Source organism: Motacilla alba, chromosome 2 (genome assembly GCF_015832195.1).
Source record: "Motacilla alba alba isolate MOTALB_02 chromosome 2, Motacilla_alba_V1.0_pri, whole genome shotgun sequence".
Classification (NCBI taxonomy): Eukaryota; Metazoa; Chordata; class Aves; order Passeriformes; family Motacillidae; genus Motacilla; species Motacilla alba.
In genome coordinates, this window is record NC_052017.1 from 28,049,264 (window position 1) to 28,070,450 (window position 21,187).

At 35.7% G+C, this 21,187-nt stretch overlaps 1 protein-coding gene across 6 annotated transcripts in view; it reads right to left on the reverse strand.

Annotated features, from left to right (window-relative positions):
* DGKB (diacylglycerol kinase beta) overlaps window positions 1-21,187 on the reverse strand; it is a 334,152-nt gene that overhangs the window by 62,827 nt on the left and 250,138 nt on the right. For all 6 annotated transcript variants that reach the window (XM_038163165.1, XM_038163173.1, XM_038163184.1 and 3 more), the window contains 2 exons: window positions 18,255-18,345; window positions 12,489-12,684 (listed from right to left, as the gene is read on the reverse strand). In XM_038163165.1, the coding sequence (XP_038019093.1) occupies window positions 12,489-12,684; window positions 18,255-18,345 (287 nt within the window). The remainder of the gene's footprint in view (window positions 1-12,488; window positions 12,685-18,254; window positions 18,346-21,187) is intronic.

A 21,187-nucleotide genomic window follows, 5' to 3' on the forward strand; every position in this document is an offset into this window, starting at 1 on the left:
AAGCATTGTCAGTATATATGAGACTAACCATAAAGATTTTTACCTGTAGAAAATGATAGTTTAATAAATTGTTTCAGAGAGAGATAGATTAATCAACTCCATCACCCCAATTAATTATACAGCAATTATTTTCTGATGTTTTAAATGTCTTCTGATTACGTCTTGCTCAGTAATTCTCAAGGTGCCTACATCTTAATATTATTTCCGATGTTATAACAAAAATTGCTGATTGTTTCTTACTAGCATAACTTTTTCAAGCTCTAAAGACTTAATCACCCATTTTATCTGTTCTTAGGTAATGGTTCCAAACATCCCCAAGCTGGCAAAGAATATTTTTAACAGAATAAATATAAAAACTCGAGTCATGAATAATTTCTTTCCACATATCCTAGAGAAAATGGCCACCTATGAGAAATGTTTTACTATCTGTAGAAGGTCGTATAAACACAAGGCCACTTGCACTCTATAAAGCTTTTTGCCATTATTTCTATAGGTCTGTGAGCCATTTGGGATCCAGAGGTCCTAAATTTTCAACTATTTTTTCATAAGGAAATAGAGTTGAAATCAAATGAAACATGAAGTAGGAGGTCAGTAAGGAGAAACTAAACACTTAAGAAGGAAAATTACACCCCCAACTATATCTAAAGTCCAGGTAAATGGGATGGGGGTGTGGGGGCGGGGTGCTTTCTAGAAGATCCTAAGAGCTCCCCTAAGTACTATTGGCTCAATTTGATTTTCAACACGAGCTTACAATTTAACATGTGCCTCCTTGTTGACCATCAAGGGGTTAAGCAGGTCTGTAAAAAAGAGATGAACATACTGGGACTCCACCTGAAGCAGCCAAAAAGGACCCTTTACAAACTTTGGAGGAAAATGCATGGAATGTTGATCAGAAAAAGTAATAAGAGGATCAATTCCAGCGTACTCTTTTCCAGTAGGGGTGAGAGTTCCTCTGTGTTTTCACTCGACAGTGCTGATTTTGCCCATGGGTAGCTATTCTGAGGCCCTTTCCAAAAAGTAAGTCCCCAGTAGAGGACTCTTATTTCAAAGACTGAACTAGGAGCCTCTAGGATAGGACTACACGGTCAGCATAAGCCTATGACTGAGTGAATGAGACAGATGAAAATAAAACTAATTACATACTGACTGCCACATACATACAGTATAAAATCATACTTCTTAACCTTGCATTCAGCAACCAAGCCCTTAGATTTTAGCAAATGAACTTTAGATCATAAATTCTTAGATTTTTTTAGAGTGCAAGGTCTAGACAAGCCCCTGAGCAACCTGATCCAATTAGACCTGCTTTGAGCAGAGAGGGTTGGTCTAGATGACCTTTGGAGGTCTCTTCCAACCTAAATTATCTTTGGGCCTCTGATTCTTCAAGCAGGAAATGTCCATTTGATCTCTGTTTATAAAGCACCTAGTGTCCAAGACCTTTGGGTGTTACCACAGAAAAAATAAATAATAATCACTAACTGCCAATTTGTTCATACAGTTGATACAAAGTAATACAAGGAAAGGTTTGGTCAGCCTCAGATTATTTACTGGATTCTGAAATTACTAGGGTTTTTGTAAGGATATCACTTTTATCCCTAACTATAATAGAGACAAGAAAGAAAAACATAAAAGATACACAAATATCATCTGTAACCCATTGCAAATCCATCACTGCTCTAGTCCCTGTTTTGAAAAAAGGTTTTTTACTGGTTGTCAGCTAAATCCCCTGAAAACCATAAGCCAGCTTTTCTGGTAAGATGAAGTTATTTAACTAGTATCCAGAGTTTTCTTTATATAGTAACACACATAGAAAGTATTCACAAGTTCCACTGAGGATGTGCAAACCAGAATAAGAAAATTCAGCTCAAGCCTGTAATTTTACTATTTCTACAGTGCTAAGAACTATTGAAAGTTATGGTAAGTGTAAAGATGTCTGAATACTGACAAGGAGGATGATGGGACAACGCCTGAGCCCCGCACAGTGGATCTTTAAAATTGTTCAATTAGCCTCATGCAGATTTCTACAGCATGGAATGCAATGCCAAGGGGAAAACAAAGCCAACATGGGGACTTTAAGCTGTGCCTTCTCAATATCAGGGAAAGAAGCACAGCCAGAAAATGTATTACCTGCAGGAACCACCCACTGGGGCTACAGATAGGTAGCATAATTTAGTGCTATCAGAAATCACAACATATACAGTAAGAGGTGAAATTTGTACCTACTTGGATTTTGCAATTAAGTATATACCTCTGCTTCACTGCTATTTTTCTGATGTCAGATTTCAAGGACTTTTGATAGTAATAAAAACCCTCCCACTGACACATATCAAAGATAAGCAGTGTGTTTGTAACCCTGTCGCCTGGAAATAGTAGGTCCAGAAATAGTTGGCGCTAAACTTTAAATAAAATTATAGAACTCTTTCAACCTTTCTACTCTCACTGTGTAAATGCGAAAGTGGTGTAAATCTTGTTGACAGTTATTGCCATATCTATTGGCACACACTCAGCAGCAGTTTGAGAAGTGTTGTGCAGCATGGCTAGTGCCCATTACCTGTCTCCCCATATTTTCTTACAATTTATTTTCACCCCAGCAGGCAGCACCTCACAATGCCATTAATTTGTTGGGCAGCTCATTCTTTCCAACACAAACTATTTTACAATGTGTTCTTATAAACAACCTGGTGGTTCACTGGCAATGCTCAACAGTGTCAGGAGGGAGGTTATGATTTAAAGGCAGCAGGTAAAAAATTGAGCAGGTCACAGAGATGACATTGTTTGACCAAACCTCCTCTCCTCTAATTTCACTGTTGTCAGCACAAGTGCACAGAATCACCAGATTCACACTTGGTCTCCACACTATGTGACTGAAGCAATGTCACTATCAAACAGCTCTTTTTGTCGCTGCTTTTCCTATACAGCATTCTGATAATAGCATAATTGCTACAGTTGCAAGAAAACAAATGGAAAAAGAAGGAGAAAGAAGAAATCTTTAAATTTATTTTAACAGCAAGTATGGAAAACCCCACCCAAAGCCCTATCTCCTTGCAGAGTAATCAGGCACTAGTAAAATACTTGCATGACTCCAATATATATTTATAGCTACTTGTATTTGACTGCTTTGGTTAATACAAGCCTTTGCAGAGTGAAGGAGAAAACCTCAACACTAAGAGAAAAAATTCAGTATTTTTAATACAACTAACTGAATCTCATATTTCTGTCTTATTACACTCTAAACACTAACTTCCTCTTGTAAATTCTACTTCTACCTCTAGTAAGTAATGCAAATGTATATACACACAACTTGAGGTCTTACCAGGTTCTTAATATCATCAATATTTTTAGAATATTTTACATATATTTTTATCAGTAATACTAATGTGTGCATTAACTGAAGCTGTCTCTCCTGTTGCTACTCAAAATTAAATTGCTATCAATCTGACACCTTTTGCAGACACTCAAGGAACTTGAAATTTTCTATTAACAAGTAATAGAAAACTAGAATGGATCAGAGGATATGATTATGTGTTACAGCAGCCAAAAATGATCTGCTAGGCTATTCTATTTTTATTTCTGTATCTTTAATCTAAAGATTCCAGCATCTGGGGCAGGGTTAAATGAGCAAACAATCTGAGTAATATGCTATCAGTATTCCTAGCGAATGCTTGTCTTCCATTACACAAATTGAATACTGCAAAGTGGTTATTGAAGCTTTTCATACGAAGGTCACAAAATAAAAACATATCTTTGGCGTCAAAAATTTCTTACTGTTAATCTAAGGCATAAATGCAACTATGCAAGTATCAATCACATGTAAAGAGAGCCTGAAGGGGTTTAGCCTGAGTCAGTCTTAAATTCAGGGACCCTTTCTACTCAATTTTAAACATTTTCCATGTGCTTGTAATGTTTTCTAAGAACAGGCCAATTCCTTAACTCACACAGGAATCTAAATTACAATAATCATATGCATTCCTTCCCCCAAGAAAGGAAACACCTGTTGTAGTTGGTTAATTGCTGACTTTTTGTAAGCTTTCAGAAGAAAACTAACATTTACAAATAATTTATACCTGAAAAACTTCAGAAGCAGAGAAACACATGAATTTTAAAACTGATATGAAACTCATATGTTGAGACAGTAACAGATGTTTTCACTTTGTTAATTAAAGAAAATCTCTGCATCATAGTATCATAATAGGATACGGTTATTTTATAACTAATATGGGGCTACTTTCTGTTCCATTTCACTTCTGCAATAATTGTTATTCATGCCAGTATACAGCATGAGAAAATCCTAATAAGGATGAGAATTAGAAAAAAAAAGTATGTGCACCTAAATCAATATACAATGTAGAAGATACAGTCAATCAGGATTTTAAGACACTCACTCACTTGTTTCTATGGAATTCTTGGTGAATTTGAGAAAAAAGGTTAAAATGACCCTTTGAGGTTTGTAATAGTGTAAATAAATATGTGCCTATCTTTTTAAAAAATCCTCACACATGCAGTCATATTAGTAGTCGTAGCTTTAATCTGAGACCTGCTAATTATTTCCAGCCGCATTCTAATATACAAAAAATGTGAAATTCTGCCCTAAGCTATGGTAGTTTATTTTCATTCACATAAATCCAGTCATTTCAGTGGAGTTACACTCAAAAGGAGCAAAAGGAGTTATGCCTTGTGCTAATGCTCTTATACAAATATCTGTATTTGAGGCATGACAGGGTACTTTTAAATAACAACTACTCAGCTGCTATATCTGCTGTTATGCCACTAAGCGGGACAGGTTGGTTGAAACACGGTAGCAAAAGTACAGTCAGAGCAAGATCAACATGGAGGAAAGACTCCAAGAAAGAGTTCAGGAAAAGCAAACTAATACTTTTCCTGCCACGCACAAATGAGATAGTTACAGAGCTTCACAACCTGCAAGGTGTATTTTCCAATGACAGCCAAGTCTTTTCAGAGATAAATAGCAGGATAACCACTGCCTTCAGTATCAGAAATGGAAAAACAACTATAAAAAGAAAAAAAGCCTGGGTAAGCTGATCGGGTTTTGCTAAAACAAGAAATGGTATATATTACTAAGTCTGCAGCAGATAAAGGAAAAAAAAACTCCAACAAAATATCTGGATATTGCATTCATATCCCTTATAATTTATGTCTTAACTAATGGCTGTCATACAGTGTTCATTTACCCAGGTTAATGAGGTGCAAGGCTTAGGAGGGGCTCCCAGAAAAGCCAAGTTAAGCACTGGGAATACTGTGGAACAGGTCACCTGAGCCTTCTGCAGACACCTGTGCTCAGGTCTGTGCCACAGGCCCTGCACAAGGTGCACATTAGGGCACATCCCTTGTTCCAGGTCACCCAGACCCGGGCTAAATTTACCTTTATTTACCTTACCTAAATTTACCTTTATTTACCTTACCTAAATTTACCCGCAGAGGAGCCTGAGCTGCCCTAAGCAGCTGGCCCAATATAAGAATGCACATCAGCAAGGTGATGTTTCCACCCTAGCAGCCAAAGTGAGCCCCAGCAGAATAATATAGTAATGCTGATAGCAGAGAACTTGGTGTGATTATTTGGATGCCACATTATAGGTGTATCCTGAAACAATAAGTAACTTCATACTTCTTGTTGCTACTTAACATGCCATCCCTCCCACCCTCACCTTTTTCTCTGTAGGAACCAATTTACTGTGATATTTTTTTTAATACAATAGCTAATTTCACCTACTGCATTTAATGTCATAGGAGTTATACATGTAAAGCCCTGTACTTAGAGATAAGATAGTGCTTTATGCCATTTTAATCAATCTTTGTCATGGGTATGTTACTTAATAGCTCTGTCTTCCTATAGAAAATGAGCAACTTAAGGGAAATGAAACTTTTCAAAGATACATTTTCCTTCTGGCAGACTGTGAAATACACCATAATTATCCTCTTTCGATGAATAACGTTTGAAAGAAAATGAACATTCTGTGCACCAAAAAGTATAATACAATGACAATCTCAACTGCCTTGTAAATAAACGGAAATTGGTTTTCTACTATGATCTATATAGCACAGAAACATATATACATGCTTGATAAATATAAAACCGAATCAGACTATCAAGCCATTGCTTAAGATCCTATTAATTTCTAATAACAATAAACTCAGTGTTTCACAGCCAAAAGGCATTGTATGTGTATTTCTGAAAGATTAAAACAGTGTGTCCTGCACACTGATGGAACTACCCGTATGAGTAAAGCTTGGACTGAACACAGCCTCTTTTAAAGAGAAGAGGGAGAAAGATGCCCACCAAAACTTTACTGCTGGGGGTGGGGGCATGGGGGTTAGTGGGGGTGGAAGAGAAAACAGGAAAAGGCCTTTTCAATAGCATAATAAAATCATGACATTCCAGTCCCCATTCCATTCAATAGCATAATAAAATCACGACATTCCAGCCCACAGTTCATACTAGGAAAACTGTACTATCCTTACCAGCTTGGTAAATGTTTGAACAGAGATCTTACAAATTAATGGTGCTATGCACAATTTAACTGAACAGTTAGAACAAAATGCAATTTAGCCCTTTTTGATATCTGAATATGTCATTCCAGTAAATATGTCATTCCAGAGCATGAAGCAAAAATAAGAAGCCAAGGTCACACAATCTTCATTAGCTAATATGAAATAAAGACATTTGAATACCAACATTTCCCTCAGTCAGCCATAATCCAAGTTTTTAGTTAGGAAAATTACAGCTCTATGACAAAGAAATTTGTTACTTTGGGAAAACTGTGATGTTTGTGTCTTACATCCTTCTTCTTAGTGGTAACACATCAGAGTTCAAGTATTTGATGAACTGTCACCACAAGCAGAACACACAGAAATTCATCTCACCATCTAGTTGGCAGGAAGGAAGGTGTCCAACTCAACCTATTCCTTAACTGGAAAGAGAGTCACCTCCAGTGAGCATTTTATTCTGCCTACCTTAGATACTTACTTGAAAGCAGGATAAATGCTCTTTTCCTGAGGTGACTCTACCTACTGGCTATAGGGTTGATTTTTTTAGACACTGAAGTTAATGCCACGCTAACTTTAATAGCCCCTACAATTATTTCATTTACTCTAAATGACACACACTCCCAATACAGTAACATAAAATTTGACACAGAAATATGTTGCCTTTAGTTACGTTTCGGAATAGATGTGGAACATGCATGGACAAGAAATTCTGTTTGAATAAATTTATAATTTTTTTCTAATGCTTAGACTACTGTTTAAAGTTTAATATCTTAACATAGACTAGCTATGAAATGGCTCTAATTAGCTTTTTTTTTTCCTCTGTGGTAAGGTGTTAATGTCTATGTTGCAAAAAGCTGTCTAAACAAGATACAAAGTAAGGGCTATTACCTTATGTAGCCATGACATCATCAATAACATTTAACAAAAATATTATTATAGAGAGTTCATTATACATGCCTTACCACACCAAAAATAACCCAAAGTCTACCAATAATGAATATACACTGTGCATATTTAGTGTATGTATTACACAGATTGTGTATATAGTACACAGTTTCAACTTTTTCAACAAGGAAAGGTCACCTAGCCAGAGCTCAGGTTATGAAAGACCTCCATAAATTAAATTAGACAGCTAGTTCATGAAGTTATAAGCTGTTTAGGGAACATGTCAGGAATCCCCTATCTATAGGGAAGCTTCTCTCTCCCTGTAGAGTGGAATTTGACACCTAATAAGAAAGGTATTTTCTATTCTCTTAATATTTATGGATATTTTGAAGTGTTTTAAGGCCTTCACAGTCTCTGCATGACTTGAACTGCTTTTAACTGCAGTGAAGTGCCTGCATACACATTATTCCATTTCCAAAGCTTCTGCATTTCCATTCAGAAAGTCATAATGCAGTTATTAAAAGAGATTTCCACACAGAGTTATTGAATCATATTGGTAAGCTTGGTTTATGCCTAGGTGCTGTGATATGAATGCACATTGTCTTGAATTCATCTAATAGTATGTGGAGTGACAGCCCCCTGTAGCTCTTAACAAGGTGCACAGACCAACTTGGTAAAGACCTGGTTAAGTATAAGTGTGCCTGGTGATGTATAAAATGAATGTGAAAAAAGTATTTCACTGAAATATTTATGGTCTAAAGGTTTCATCATATATATTGTCTTCAAGCATGAGTCCACTGAGGTGAGTGGAACCATTCATGCAAAAACAAGTTACATATATTTCTGCAGTTAAATCTGAAGAGAATTTAAAAGAGATCCCATTTCAGAATAGGGGTCTAACTGAACTTCAACAATGAAATCAAAGCATAAAAACTTCCACCCCAAAGGAAACTTCATTTAGCAAAACGTTTACTGGAGATACTTAAATAAACCCCCAAAACCTCCATTTTGTCACAAAGGGTTTTAAAATTTTATTTAGAATTTCTGTGTGGAAGAAAACTGCTTAATACATAAGGGGTATATATTTTTCATGTAAGACATGTTGTCACAATTTGACTCGTGTTAGATGCAATTTGCAACCAAGTAGTGAACTTATTTGCATTTATGTTTCTCAACTCATAGTTTTGTTTCTATGCAATATGTTAATCTTTTCAAACTACTGACTTTTGGCATTTATCAATATCTGTGAATATCCAAAAAAGAAGTCCTGTCTATGGGTAGTTCACAGTAACATCTAAAATCTGTAAACGGCCTGTGGATAGATGTATCATAGATATGTACATACTAGAAGATTTTAAATGAAACAACAATTGGAAACATTGCAAGTGTGAGATTCTTGTCAAAACACTAAGTCACCTACTTTCACAAAGCGTCATATATACCTGCAGTTATATTTTTTCCAAATGCGTTGACATTTTACAATAAAAATGGTACTGATAAATTAGAAATTAAAATGAAAAAAAAATCATAAATCATAAAACCCACAATATTCTTACCCTAATAAAATGATGAAAGACACTCTCTACTTATGCACAGGAACTGAAATAAAACCTGTAGTACTTTTTCCACTAACAAGGATTATGATAGTACTTAGTATGCTACAGCTTAATATGTTTGTTTCTTTTCCAATTACTTGTAAGCTAATCAGACAAATACATTTTCATACATGTTTTATATTAAAATGTTACTAGTTAGACAGAAATGCAATACAAAAGCACACATACCTATATGCTATGACTGCTGAATGTTTTTCTTTAGCATACATGCAACAAAGCCCTAATAAGATAAGCAGGGAATGTTTTTAAATAGTGCACATTTTAAACCACTCAATTTCAATACATTGTTTTTCAGACAACATGCACGTAATCACATTGTTTTCTAAGCAGACACCCATTTGATTACTTAAAGTGCAAATTGTGGTCTAGCTATTGTGTGTGCACAGGAGGATAATGAGAAGGGCAAAGAAAAGACAAGCCTTTTTACATGAACAGGTGGCAATGCTAAACAGGAAAGAAAAGAGGGGAGTGGGCTCAGAGAAATATACCTTCCCTGCATTGCACAGATACCTAAGAAAGAAAAAAGATTTGGCAGAAATTTGACCCTTTTTCCTGCAGTGATGATCATGTTGCATGTACATGGCTTGCACATGAGAGCACGGGAAGACAGCAGCAAGATCTCATAGAGGTTTCTTGGGCAGTTTGAGAAGTCCTCCTTGGGACTCATGCTCAACATGCCCTGGGGCAACAAACTACCCAGAGCAAGAAGACAGCTTCCAATAGTCCATACAAGTATCCCACCTGAGGCTCAGAATCCTAACCTTCAATTCATGTATTTATGGTCAAGTTATAAAACCAGAAAAGCAGAGACAAGAATACAGATTGACACACAGCTGAAAAACCCAGTTGCACTGCAATTGAAAATGTCTGTAAGTAAATGTGCATGCTATTCAGAAGTCCCAAACACAAACATTAGATTTATAAAAACCAAACAAAATTCAACACCAAAATCTGATTTATATATATATATATATATATATATATATGCACATACACACACACACACAGATAGGTATCCATAGGAAAACATGAGGATTGATTTTTCTCTCCTAGGAAGTGCAGCGCTTAGTTGTGATTAGATGCTTTATTTGGACATAAAAATAACTACAAGGATGTTTATTCAGAATAAGTTAATAAACAGAAGTTAACAAGCAGGTATGTATTTATCATGGTTCTCAACACAGCAATACCTATCTCTGCACCAGGTATTAATAGCTTGCAAAATGTTTTCCTCAAACTAAAAAGTACAATGTGCCAAAAATACACAGTGCCTAAGCAAATAATCAGCTAGTGAAAAAATCATAACGTTTTCAAGCGAGAGTCAGTTATTTCCCCAGTGAGCAGATTCAGATTTATCAAAACTATTTGAGAAGCTTAGACATAAAATTGATTGAATTCCATTATTCAGCAATAATCTTGAATTCTGAGCTGAAGAAGCACATTCAGCCTAAGAATCTATCTTAGCTAGCAGAATTAAGCGACTGCTCTTTGCAGTATAAGATAGGAGTGGGCCCATTAAGCCAATCAATTAGTTCTGAAATGTTCACCTTCATTTGTCAGTTTTCAATTCCTTAATTTTTGAGTTTTATTTTGTGCTGTTTTAACATGATTTCATGGACTAAACACACACTTGCAGTAGAGCATGTAGCTCCCATCCCCACACACCCCACACCTTTAAAAGGAACCCACCTTGCATGCTCAAGACTGCTCAGTGCTGCAAACTGAAACAAAATAAATATGGACCACTCTGAAATCCAAGGAGGGTACTCCTGCTCAGCACTGGAATGCTAGTGAAAATGCAAACAATAATACTATCTCTGTACTCAGTGATGTGAGAGGTGATCTAGTTTTGGATATTGAGAAGTCAACCTCTGTTGTAAAATTGCCTTTGGATGAAGCTACTTCCTTCCACAGTGCATACAAAGTGATTAGAAAGTAAGTAATGAGAACAGTTTTTCTAAAGTAAGGTGCTTAATGTCTGTGTTATGAACACTTCGACAGATAACATGGGAAATTCTGTTCAGTCTTTAATATTTGTTTTGTAATTTTATTTTATCCTGTCCAGGAAAATGGAAATTGAGTGTTGCAATGCCCTTTTAATACATCAATTATAGTCATTAGATTGTAATCACTGTTAAATATGTATCAAAGACACACATAATTTCAATAATTAAAGAAGTGATAATGTCTGTTTCACTACTATTAAAAAGGATAAATGTCCTGTCTCCCTGTGTTCAGGAACAAAACAGAAGGAAAATATTTGGTGAGCCCTTTACCCAGCAGCCTCCATCTCTTGAACATCAGGGCATAACACAGAATTGTAGCACATGCAGAAGCCTAGAGCCTGGTGAGACTTTGGCTGACAGGGTGTATGGCTAAGTCACACTGAGATACTGAGATGATAAGTAAAATTGCTAGAGCTCACAGAAACGGAATGCTAGTACTTACTGCAGCCTCTAAGCCACAAAAAACTACTTTATTCCTAAACTTTTGTCATCCAGATAATTTAGCTGAATTAAAACTAAACTAATGTTTAGTATAACTAAACATTATAACTAATGAACAATGTTATAACTAGTGACTTAAAAATTACTGCTGATGAAATGTAAAAATAGGATATTCAAAACTAGTAAAAGGATCCCAACAACCTAAGACAGTTAAGTCCTGATCTTTATAAAGTCTGAATAATGAAGAGAAGCAAGAAGATACTCTGAAGCAAAAGATAATCCTTTTTGTAGGACAAATAGAGAAAAACAAACAAACAAAACCCAAACTGTTCATTTATTTGGTGTGATGAGAATGACGGCTTATAATCACTCAGGCTTGTGACGTGCAGTCAAATGTTACAATGCATAGTATTCAGATTCTCAGAGAAGAACAGCAATTCTTATTTATTATTGGTTTTATCAAGAGTAATGTTTAATAATAAAATTTATTGAGTAAGTGCATCTAATCACCAGGAAAGTATATGAGGCCTGAAAAAAATGATCATGCCTGTGCAAGCCAACTACAGTATATGTATTCAAGTATTCATACAGCATTACAACATAGCTTGCTCTTTTTACTCTGAAGTCATTTCCCTCACCCCTGGCCAAAGCTTGTTAGAATCAGGGCACAGCTGTCCCCAAGTAACTTAATGTCAGTTTCTTAACTGACATTAAGAAACATTATAAATGCTCAGGAAGCACCTTCTGACTCCAAAATCTCCCTGCTTCTAGACCGAATGTCCCAGTAGCCAGCCGTGCCACATTGTGTGATTAGTCTGCTTAACAGGTAGTATCTGAGGCATGTTTGCAAGTACAGAGACTGCAATTGGCAGTGCATTTTTGTTTGTGCCCTTCTGGCAGTGTTTCCCACCAGAAAAGCTAAATGCACAGGAAAGGAAATATCTAAGAACTGTCTGTTCTTTTCCTTGACAAGGTCAATTAAATAACCCAGTTGACATTATGGAGCCAGATAGCCTATATCAATCTGTAAGCTTACCTTGGCACACAAACTTCAATTCCTTGGCATCTATAACGGTGGTTCTTTTATCTGACCTCTTCTTTTCTGTCCGACGATGGCTACGTCTTTTCTTTGTCTCTCCCCAAAGATTCGATCCACCATGCATGCTTGGGATGTTTAGAATGGCAATTCCTTCCAGAGAGATATTGATCAAGTCCAGCTGAATTCCATCACACTGATTAGAAAGGAAGGAAAAAAAAGGAAAGAAGAAAAAAAGAGAGAAAGCAGTAAGAGAGGAAGAAAAATCTGAATGTTCTTTTTCTCAGATATCTTTCTTCAGCAATTTATCATTCTTAACACTGTTAATAGTTTATTCAATGTTTACACCTAAGAGATATACTTGTACCTGAAAAGGAGGTATGATCATCGATCAGAAGGTAAAATAAGACTGCTATTCAGCTTTTGATTGCCTAAGTGTGGGACCATTTGGTACTGTCTTGTTATCTGATACCTATTCACTGACCCAAGTGAAATATATTTCTAGCTTCACTTCAGATATTAGCAGAAAAACATTTATACCACCATAATTTCTTTATCAACACCTGAAATTTTTTGTTTCCATTTCTACCTAAATTTTCTGCCTTATGATTTTGCAATGATACTTGTAACTCTTGCAACTGAGTCCCTTCCCCAATAGATGGAATACAAAGTCCTTGCAGGCAAAGAATACACAGACCTATGGAAAAGGGTCTAAGCAAGTCCCAGGAGCACAGAACAGCACGCAGGTACTCCTTTCAATCCAAAGGCACAACGAGCATATCAGCATAGGGCTATGGCTGACTAATAGCTCCTAGCAATAACTAAAATCAGTAGAAATGGGTTCAACAATTCCTGATGCAGCTGCAGCAATCCTTACCCCAGAACCTGCACCAACCAGCTCTCTAAAATATGCATCACTACTAAGGGAAAACATGGGATGTGGAGCTAAAGAAGAGGCATCAGCGATCTAAAACCTTTCCAACACTTACTGGACACACAGAAGTAATCTTAGTCTATGGGACAGTCCCTTCAGTGATGGAACTACACCCACCTTGTGTCACTAGTGTGTATTTCTCATGCTTCCTACAGCAAACCTGGACATTAAGACATTTTATACAAGTACACTTCTATGCCTAATCTGGCTCCCAATCAAAACTTATAAAGGGACCTTATAAAGGGATCTTATATTTTTCACTTCTGGAGAATGGCTCAAGGATCTTAACGTATCAGCCTGCCCAGTGATAAACTGCAGCATTTTCTCAGGTGGTTGAACACAAACATTTGCAAATACAGTTCACCTGAGATACACTGGATGAGATGAACCTAGCTGAAATCACCCAGCCACCACTGGCTATAATTTACTTAACCTACGTCCTCCTCTCTACCAACATTAGGAAGTTCTTAACTCATGTAAAATGTAGCAAAATACTGAAGAACCTCCACAGGAGAAAATAAACCACAACTTCATATTACTATAGTGGAATCTACAGGTGGAAAGCAAAGCATCCAGTTCTACTCATTAGTTCATTGAACCAGCCAGAGCTGCCCAGGATTCATGCACTGGCACCCTGGCTAGAGATGGATTAGCTTCATTCCTCACAACATAGACAGAGTATATCAATATCCTGACAAATCATACAGACCATAGTGTAGAGCAGCATATTTTTAAAATGTTTGATCCTACTCCTGCAATGTTCTGCAGGCTTGTAGAGGATCCAGTCATCCATTTCAGATTGATTAAGGGTAGTATTTTGCAATTCCAATACACAATAATCAGGGAGAAAACTAGAAAAATAATTAAGCATGCCTCAGTAGTAGTCCACTGACATCTTGCAGCTTGCTGCTCTGTGGGTCACTGGCACTTCTTCCTCTCTGCCTAAAACTTTATCGCAGCTTTGAAGAAGAAAAGCCAAGTACAATGCAAGAGTAACTGGGAATAATTGTTTATTCTGAAACTTTCTGAGATCATAAAAAAAATCATATTATAATGTACACACATCTTAATTCTTCTAAGAAGAGCATAAATCTGGAGAGAGAACAATTTCAACACTAAGATTTCCATTTCATATTTGCTCTTCAAGAATCAAATTTTAAACCTGTGGATTATATTCATATGGGGGAAACTTTAAAGTCAAAAGGCATATCTGAAAGTGAATTGGCAGGTGTGGCAACTACTATAATTGAAAGTGTAACTTTTTAATAACACTTTTCTTACAAGGTCTAGGTTTTCACTGTCATTTTTGGAAGCAAATTTGTGGTTTTCCCCAGTATTTTATATGTATTAAATACTAAGATGATTTATTTTGCTAAAAATTCTGCTCATGTGTATGCTCACTTACTGCTATACATTCTAGATAAACAGATATTAATTTCATAATTAAAAGTAATCTTGTGTAAATACCCTGCAGGCCTCAATGAATCAAACACATACTGTGTGTCAGGCCTCCCACTGTCTTCAAGTGGAATGTACTGGCTGGATAATTAGATAGTACATATTTTTTAACCTTATTTGCATGCATATTATATCTTTTGCACACTGACAAGCAGCAGTAACAACAAAAGTCAGATTACCACAGGGAATTCCCACAAAGAAGTCTTCATTTCTTATAATTTGCAGCCTAAATTAAAATAATTTGATCTTTGACAAGGATGAAATGTCAAGCAGAAGGGGGTCCTCTACAAGCCACGGCCTGTGGCTTCTGAAATCTGCCTAATTTATGTCAGTCACTTCTTAATACATATTTAAGTATTACACGAGAAAGATGATAAATATGCAATCTGACACCTTTGGTATTTCCCTGCTGTTAATTTATAAAGGTCTGGCGTCCCCCAAACTGACTGGAATTATTTAAATAAAAGAAGAATTGTGAAATAGGATGGTGCGGGGTCTAGCTTCCATTTTCACTCAATATTGAGCACAGCAGGTAGTACACTAAGACAATTATGTGAGGAGGCCTCAGAGTCCCCCAGTGATGAGCAACTTTCTGAATTAGGAAAGGAGCATTTCTTTTGTTCGTACACAGACAAAAAGTTTGCCCTACAGGTAGCTCTGCATAGTTCTAACACATTCATATACTATGGATACAAAACACATGTGTACTGCTCCTTTTCTTTTTATTTCAAATAATGTAATGATGCTGTTAAAAACAAAAGCATACTTTTAAAATGTGGAGTATGCCTACCTAGATAAAAAAGAAACACTAGCTCTTCTGTCTCTTTTTTGCCTTCTTTCCTGGCCTCATTCACTTCTTGGGTATTATTGTTTATACCTTATTTATCATATAAATTATTTTCAGATCATCTCTCTTTTAAGAAAATACATATCTATGCCTGAAAAGAGCTGATATTAGGGCTTTGCTGTGAAACCAAGGGCAATATCAGGCAAGTGTATAGGAATGTTTTGAACTCCTTTCTACTACCCATTAACACCAGGTGGTATGGAAGGCTTACACTGCTCCCACTATGCTTTTACAGCATTGCAGGTATGGTCCATGCCACCCCTGCTTACACCACATCTATACCTACACTCATTCAATATCTTTCACATAACTTTTTTTTATTTTTTTCTGAAGTGGAAATAAACTGCAAGTTCTCTAAATTGTAAAATCTTCAGCCTTGTTTACTGACACATTATTATTGAAAATAAATACTTAATTTTGTCCAAGTTTTTGTTTGTTTGGTTGTTTCATTTTTGGTTCTTTCCCTTTAGAACCTCTCCTCAACTTCTTACATCCGACTTTGAAAAGAAAACTTCATCTTATTCTGGATAACATAAGAATGGTGTCCAACTTTGTTCTGCATCTCATACACAGAAGAAAACATACAGAACATGAGTCAAGAAAGCATGTCAGAAAAACCAAGCTTCATTAGGTTAGAAATCAAATACAAGGCTAAACAATTATTTGCCCAGAGAACATTTGATCACCGTCTATCAGCTCAGAGATGCAGATCCCTAATCTTCTCAGGCTTTGTTCATGCAAAATTTGGCTGTAGAGCAAGCACATTCTTTGTGCTTTTTATCTGGAGTGAAATGTGGTCTCATGCATCAACCTCCCATTTACAGTGACATCCCCAAGGGGCATCAGGTTAAAAATCAGACTAAAATGCTGATAATGTCCAAACAAGAAACATTAGATATGTGCATAGTGGCAAGCATTTTAATTTACTCATTGTAAATAAATATGCAAATAATCACCTCCTAATAATTCTTGTAAACTTTGGAAACTATGCTTTTTGTTCCTAATTGTATGACTAATGGTAATCACCAGGATAGATGAAGTGAGTATTAACAGAAGTGCCTCATATACTGGCAATGTAACACTTTTTTGGTAATGATAGTTATTGACATGAATACGTAATAATTACACAACTGATAGCAGCAGCACCACGAACTTGTATACCTACTTGTTTGCTTTGTGATGTTAAAATTTAATTATTCTTTGAATGATAAAAATTATAAAGTTCACATCTTAATATGTATCAGGATATGTATGACTTTCTCTAGATATCAGTATTTTATTGGGAAAGCCTGCTCTTCAATTTGTATTTAATCAAAAGGTACATTTAACTTGCAGTTTATTCAAATCTAATCCAACCAGATAAGCATTTCTTCCTAACTAATAAAATATTGTTCAGGCTACATTTCCTTAAACTCATGTGTGTGAAGCACTCTCTTGGGGAAGGAAGGGTGATTTTTTGGTGAAGCTTTTTTTTTTCCTAAGGCTTTCAGTGAAGTTTTGTTTTATTTTTATTATATTTTAATCTAAGATGTGAGGAGCAGGTTTTCACTTCAAAGAGAAACATAACAGCATAACAGGCAAGTGTGGCACTGCTGGTCTTACAGTTTCAGTCTCAGTATTCTCTGCTACTGTTCTGCTATCAGGTACATGGTTCCTTCAGATCATTTCAGACTTCACCCTTTGGAGGCTTTGACCGGACTCATAGCTCCCACCAGACCCCTCTGAGTGCCTCATGCTACTATACAAATATTCCACTGACACGTGCAGTTTCTCATTACTACTGGAAAGGAGAAACACCATAATCCTCTTGAGAAATTATTTCATTATTTAACCTAAATTATCAGGTTTTCATCTTCACTCATTTCTCATTTTTCATGTACTTATTCATAAACATCAGATGCCCAAACAGTTTATGTAATTCAGCCACTTATTCTAGCAGCCATCAAAGTGGCAGTGGCACATTATTTTAAATTCCCATTTTGTCTGTAAGTATCCTGTGTCTTTTTAGTTAATGTTCAATGTCTAATGGAAAGATGACCCCTTGTGCAGAGAGAAAAGCTATTTAATGAAGGGGAATAATTCAAAAAATATATATATTCTTTAACCTTTATTCAGGAAAGTATGTACAATTTTAGGGAATTGAGTTTTAAAGGTTATAAAACCTTGGGACCTAGAAATAATAAGATTATTTTTTTTTATTTTAATCCTGCAGCAGCTCTCACTCCCTCCAACAGTCTTTCATTTTTCCACCTGACCTAGCCACACTCCCTATTGATTTCTAATGTTATACTTCACCTCTTGACCTTGTCTACTGTATTAAGACTTCACTAATCATCAAACTGAACTTTGTTCCAGTGTGCAGGGCTACACTACAAATAGACATGATAAAAATAATATTTTGGAATATAGGGTCGAAAGGATGTGCACTGCTTTGCCTTGTTGGATTCAGGCACTCTGTGCCCTTGCTCCCTGCATTTCAGCCAAACTAGTGACATTTCAAGGATAAAGGCAACAATTAGTTTCTTACTTCTATTTCTACAGATTCATGCAGCTTCTTACAGGTGGCTGAGAAAGTTTCCGAAGTGCCAAATTCAAAATACCAAAATTTGTTCTTCATTCTGAAACAAGAAAAAAAAAAAAAGAAAAGAAAAAAAGAAAGATCTTATTCACTATCAATATGTGACAAAAGTGATCATCCTGTCTTCCACTATAAGTAATGGCAAAGGCTTGGGAACATGTGACATCCCATTTGAAATAGATGAGCTCATAATTTTCAAAGCTTAAATGTTGGTGTCAAGTTGTATGATATCCCCTAAAGGGATAACAGGAATATGTTGAACTGACAGGTTCAAATGTACCTTTGACTTTTCTTTTTCAGTGACTATCAGAATATTTTTTGTCACTTAACCAGTGACATGCCTCAGAAAAATGTATCGATTTTATCTCATGTCTTACACCTACTATATGATTTCTGATTCACAGTTAACATCTTTATCCTGCAGAGTAGTAGAATGTGCAAGCAGGGCAATCCCATCATGAAGAAGAGCCAAGAAAAAATGTAGCTTGCCTTAAGTTAGTTAAAAGTAAAGGCAAATGCCTATTGTAGATAATGACAGATGAGATACTAGAAGGAAATAAAAATTCCAGATCTAACAATCTTTAGATATTTTGCAGAAAGAGAGCTGTATTACCAGGTAATTCACTCATAGACACATTTTAAATGGACAATGAGACCTGCATCTTGAAGTTCATTAACAGGTTCCAGAGGAAAATAAAACTGGATTAAATGCCAGTAAATTGCTTAGTTTATCGTGACAGCAGGCAGAATTGACACTTTTTTCTTTTTAAATACATAAAGACTGAGCTTCTGTTTTACCAGATTTATTGCATACTGTTAAATACAATCAGGACGCCAACAGCACCATTTCAAATAAGTATGTGTACTTTTTGTAAACTCCCATGAGTAATTATTATTCTGTAACAACAAAAAAAAAAAGCTAAACAAACACAACAAAAGACACTGAATTAGAATTCATTATTCCCACTTAAGAATCAGATATGAACACAGTTTCTCCACTTCTTTAAACTGTTCTTGGACACAGGCACAGCACACTGTGCTTCTAACTTGAAAACAACAGAGTCTGCATGAGCTAGAAGTGGAAAAGAATGAAACAAAAATGTAGATGACTGCAAAACATGTCAAAAGTACAAATCCTACTTTTAATTACTTCAAATTACATATAAGAGACTACATAATTGTTGTTAAAATCTACTCAATGACTCTTAAAATCACAAAGTAAGAAGAGGTATTGCAGTATTGGCCATCTCCAGAAAACTGTTTGTACAAGAGCCAGCAATTCCTGGTGTAGCATCAGAGGGCTGTAAAGATGTCCAACCTGGCAGCCTACACAAAGTTGGGAAGAGAAGAGTAATAAGGAAATTACACACTTCTCATGGAAAAATTTACATGAATTTCCAAAGGTTTTTACAAAGAAAATCTGAAAATATTTGGAAACTATTTTTGAGAACCTTCTCTCAGACAAATAGCATCTTTTCAAAGGAGCTCTAATAACCAGAAGAGCTCTGGCCGTATTTGGGTCCAGATTTCTCGAGTCTATGAATGGAAGTGATCTGAGATATACCTGCAGTTTTTACCTTCTATACCTGCAGTTTAGCTAGCACACTGCCATACTGACCTGGGATCAAGTGCTCTATTTATACCAACATATATGAAGAAATTTAAAAACCTTTTGTTTCCAAAGAAATGTGAACTAAGTCTTGAATTTCCATTGGAAAATATGGATGCCTCTATTTTCCCACTACTTTCTACATAGGGATGATCAATAATAATAAAAAAACAAAAACCCCACAACCAACCAAACAAACCACAAAAACCCCCAAACAAAGTCCCCAAAAAAACAAAAAAACAAGTGGACCAACAAAACCTTGATGTAAATATTCATAGAATTACTTTCTAATGTCTTTTGATCCTACTATTAAGATAAAAAAGCCTATGTGTCTGTCTTCAATTTTGATAACCTTTCCTTTTGCTATTCAGCTACTTTTACCCCAAATGAAGAATTTTTTCTTCTTCTTCTTTATTTAAAAGACTGTTTTAAATTGACTCACTTATTAACGCTCCATATAAAAAACTCTTTGACTTACACAAAGCTAAAATAGACATATATCTTTGAGTCATTCAGAATACAGTGTGGCAAATTCAGGTATTTTGAGCTCATCCACACAAACCCCAGCACTGTCAATGCACTCAAGGATTACTAGAAAATTTAGAACTATAAATCTTAATCTTGTAGAATCTTATAACTGAAGATTAACTAAATATTTCAGGTGAGGTTTTGATTTCTTGTAATTTAAATATAACCTATAAGAGTCTATCAGGCCAAAAAATGTATTTTGAGCCTGTTCTCCATTTTCTAGTAGACTGTCTGTTTTTAACCATAGAAAGACAACTTAATTGACAGCTTTTCAAATGCAAAAATAGATGTAGATACAAATAATTTTATGCTTCATTTTCAAATAACGTACCAATTTCCTTTACAAGCCATCAAATAGATCAAATTTTGTGGTTTTATTCAAATGCACTCTATCTTTTATTGAACAGAGGATTGTATTACTTTTCATAGAGACACAAAATGGAGTTAAACAAAGAACTCCAGAGAAATTACACTGAAATTTTCATCAGCAAGACAAGTCTTATTATTCTAGTAAATATTGCAATTTTTCTAACAATTAAAAAAACCCAACCTCTAATTCATGTCTTCCACTTGCTTTCCTGTTCCAACGAGGTAAAGCTCATCTGCTTATCAATACAGCAGCAAACAGAAGATAATTGAACTATTCTCATGGCCACTCTAATTTCTTCCACAATTTAAGTAAATTTTAGACTGCTAAACAAATACATATTTAATTACAATTTTGCCAGATTAAAACTGCATGAAG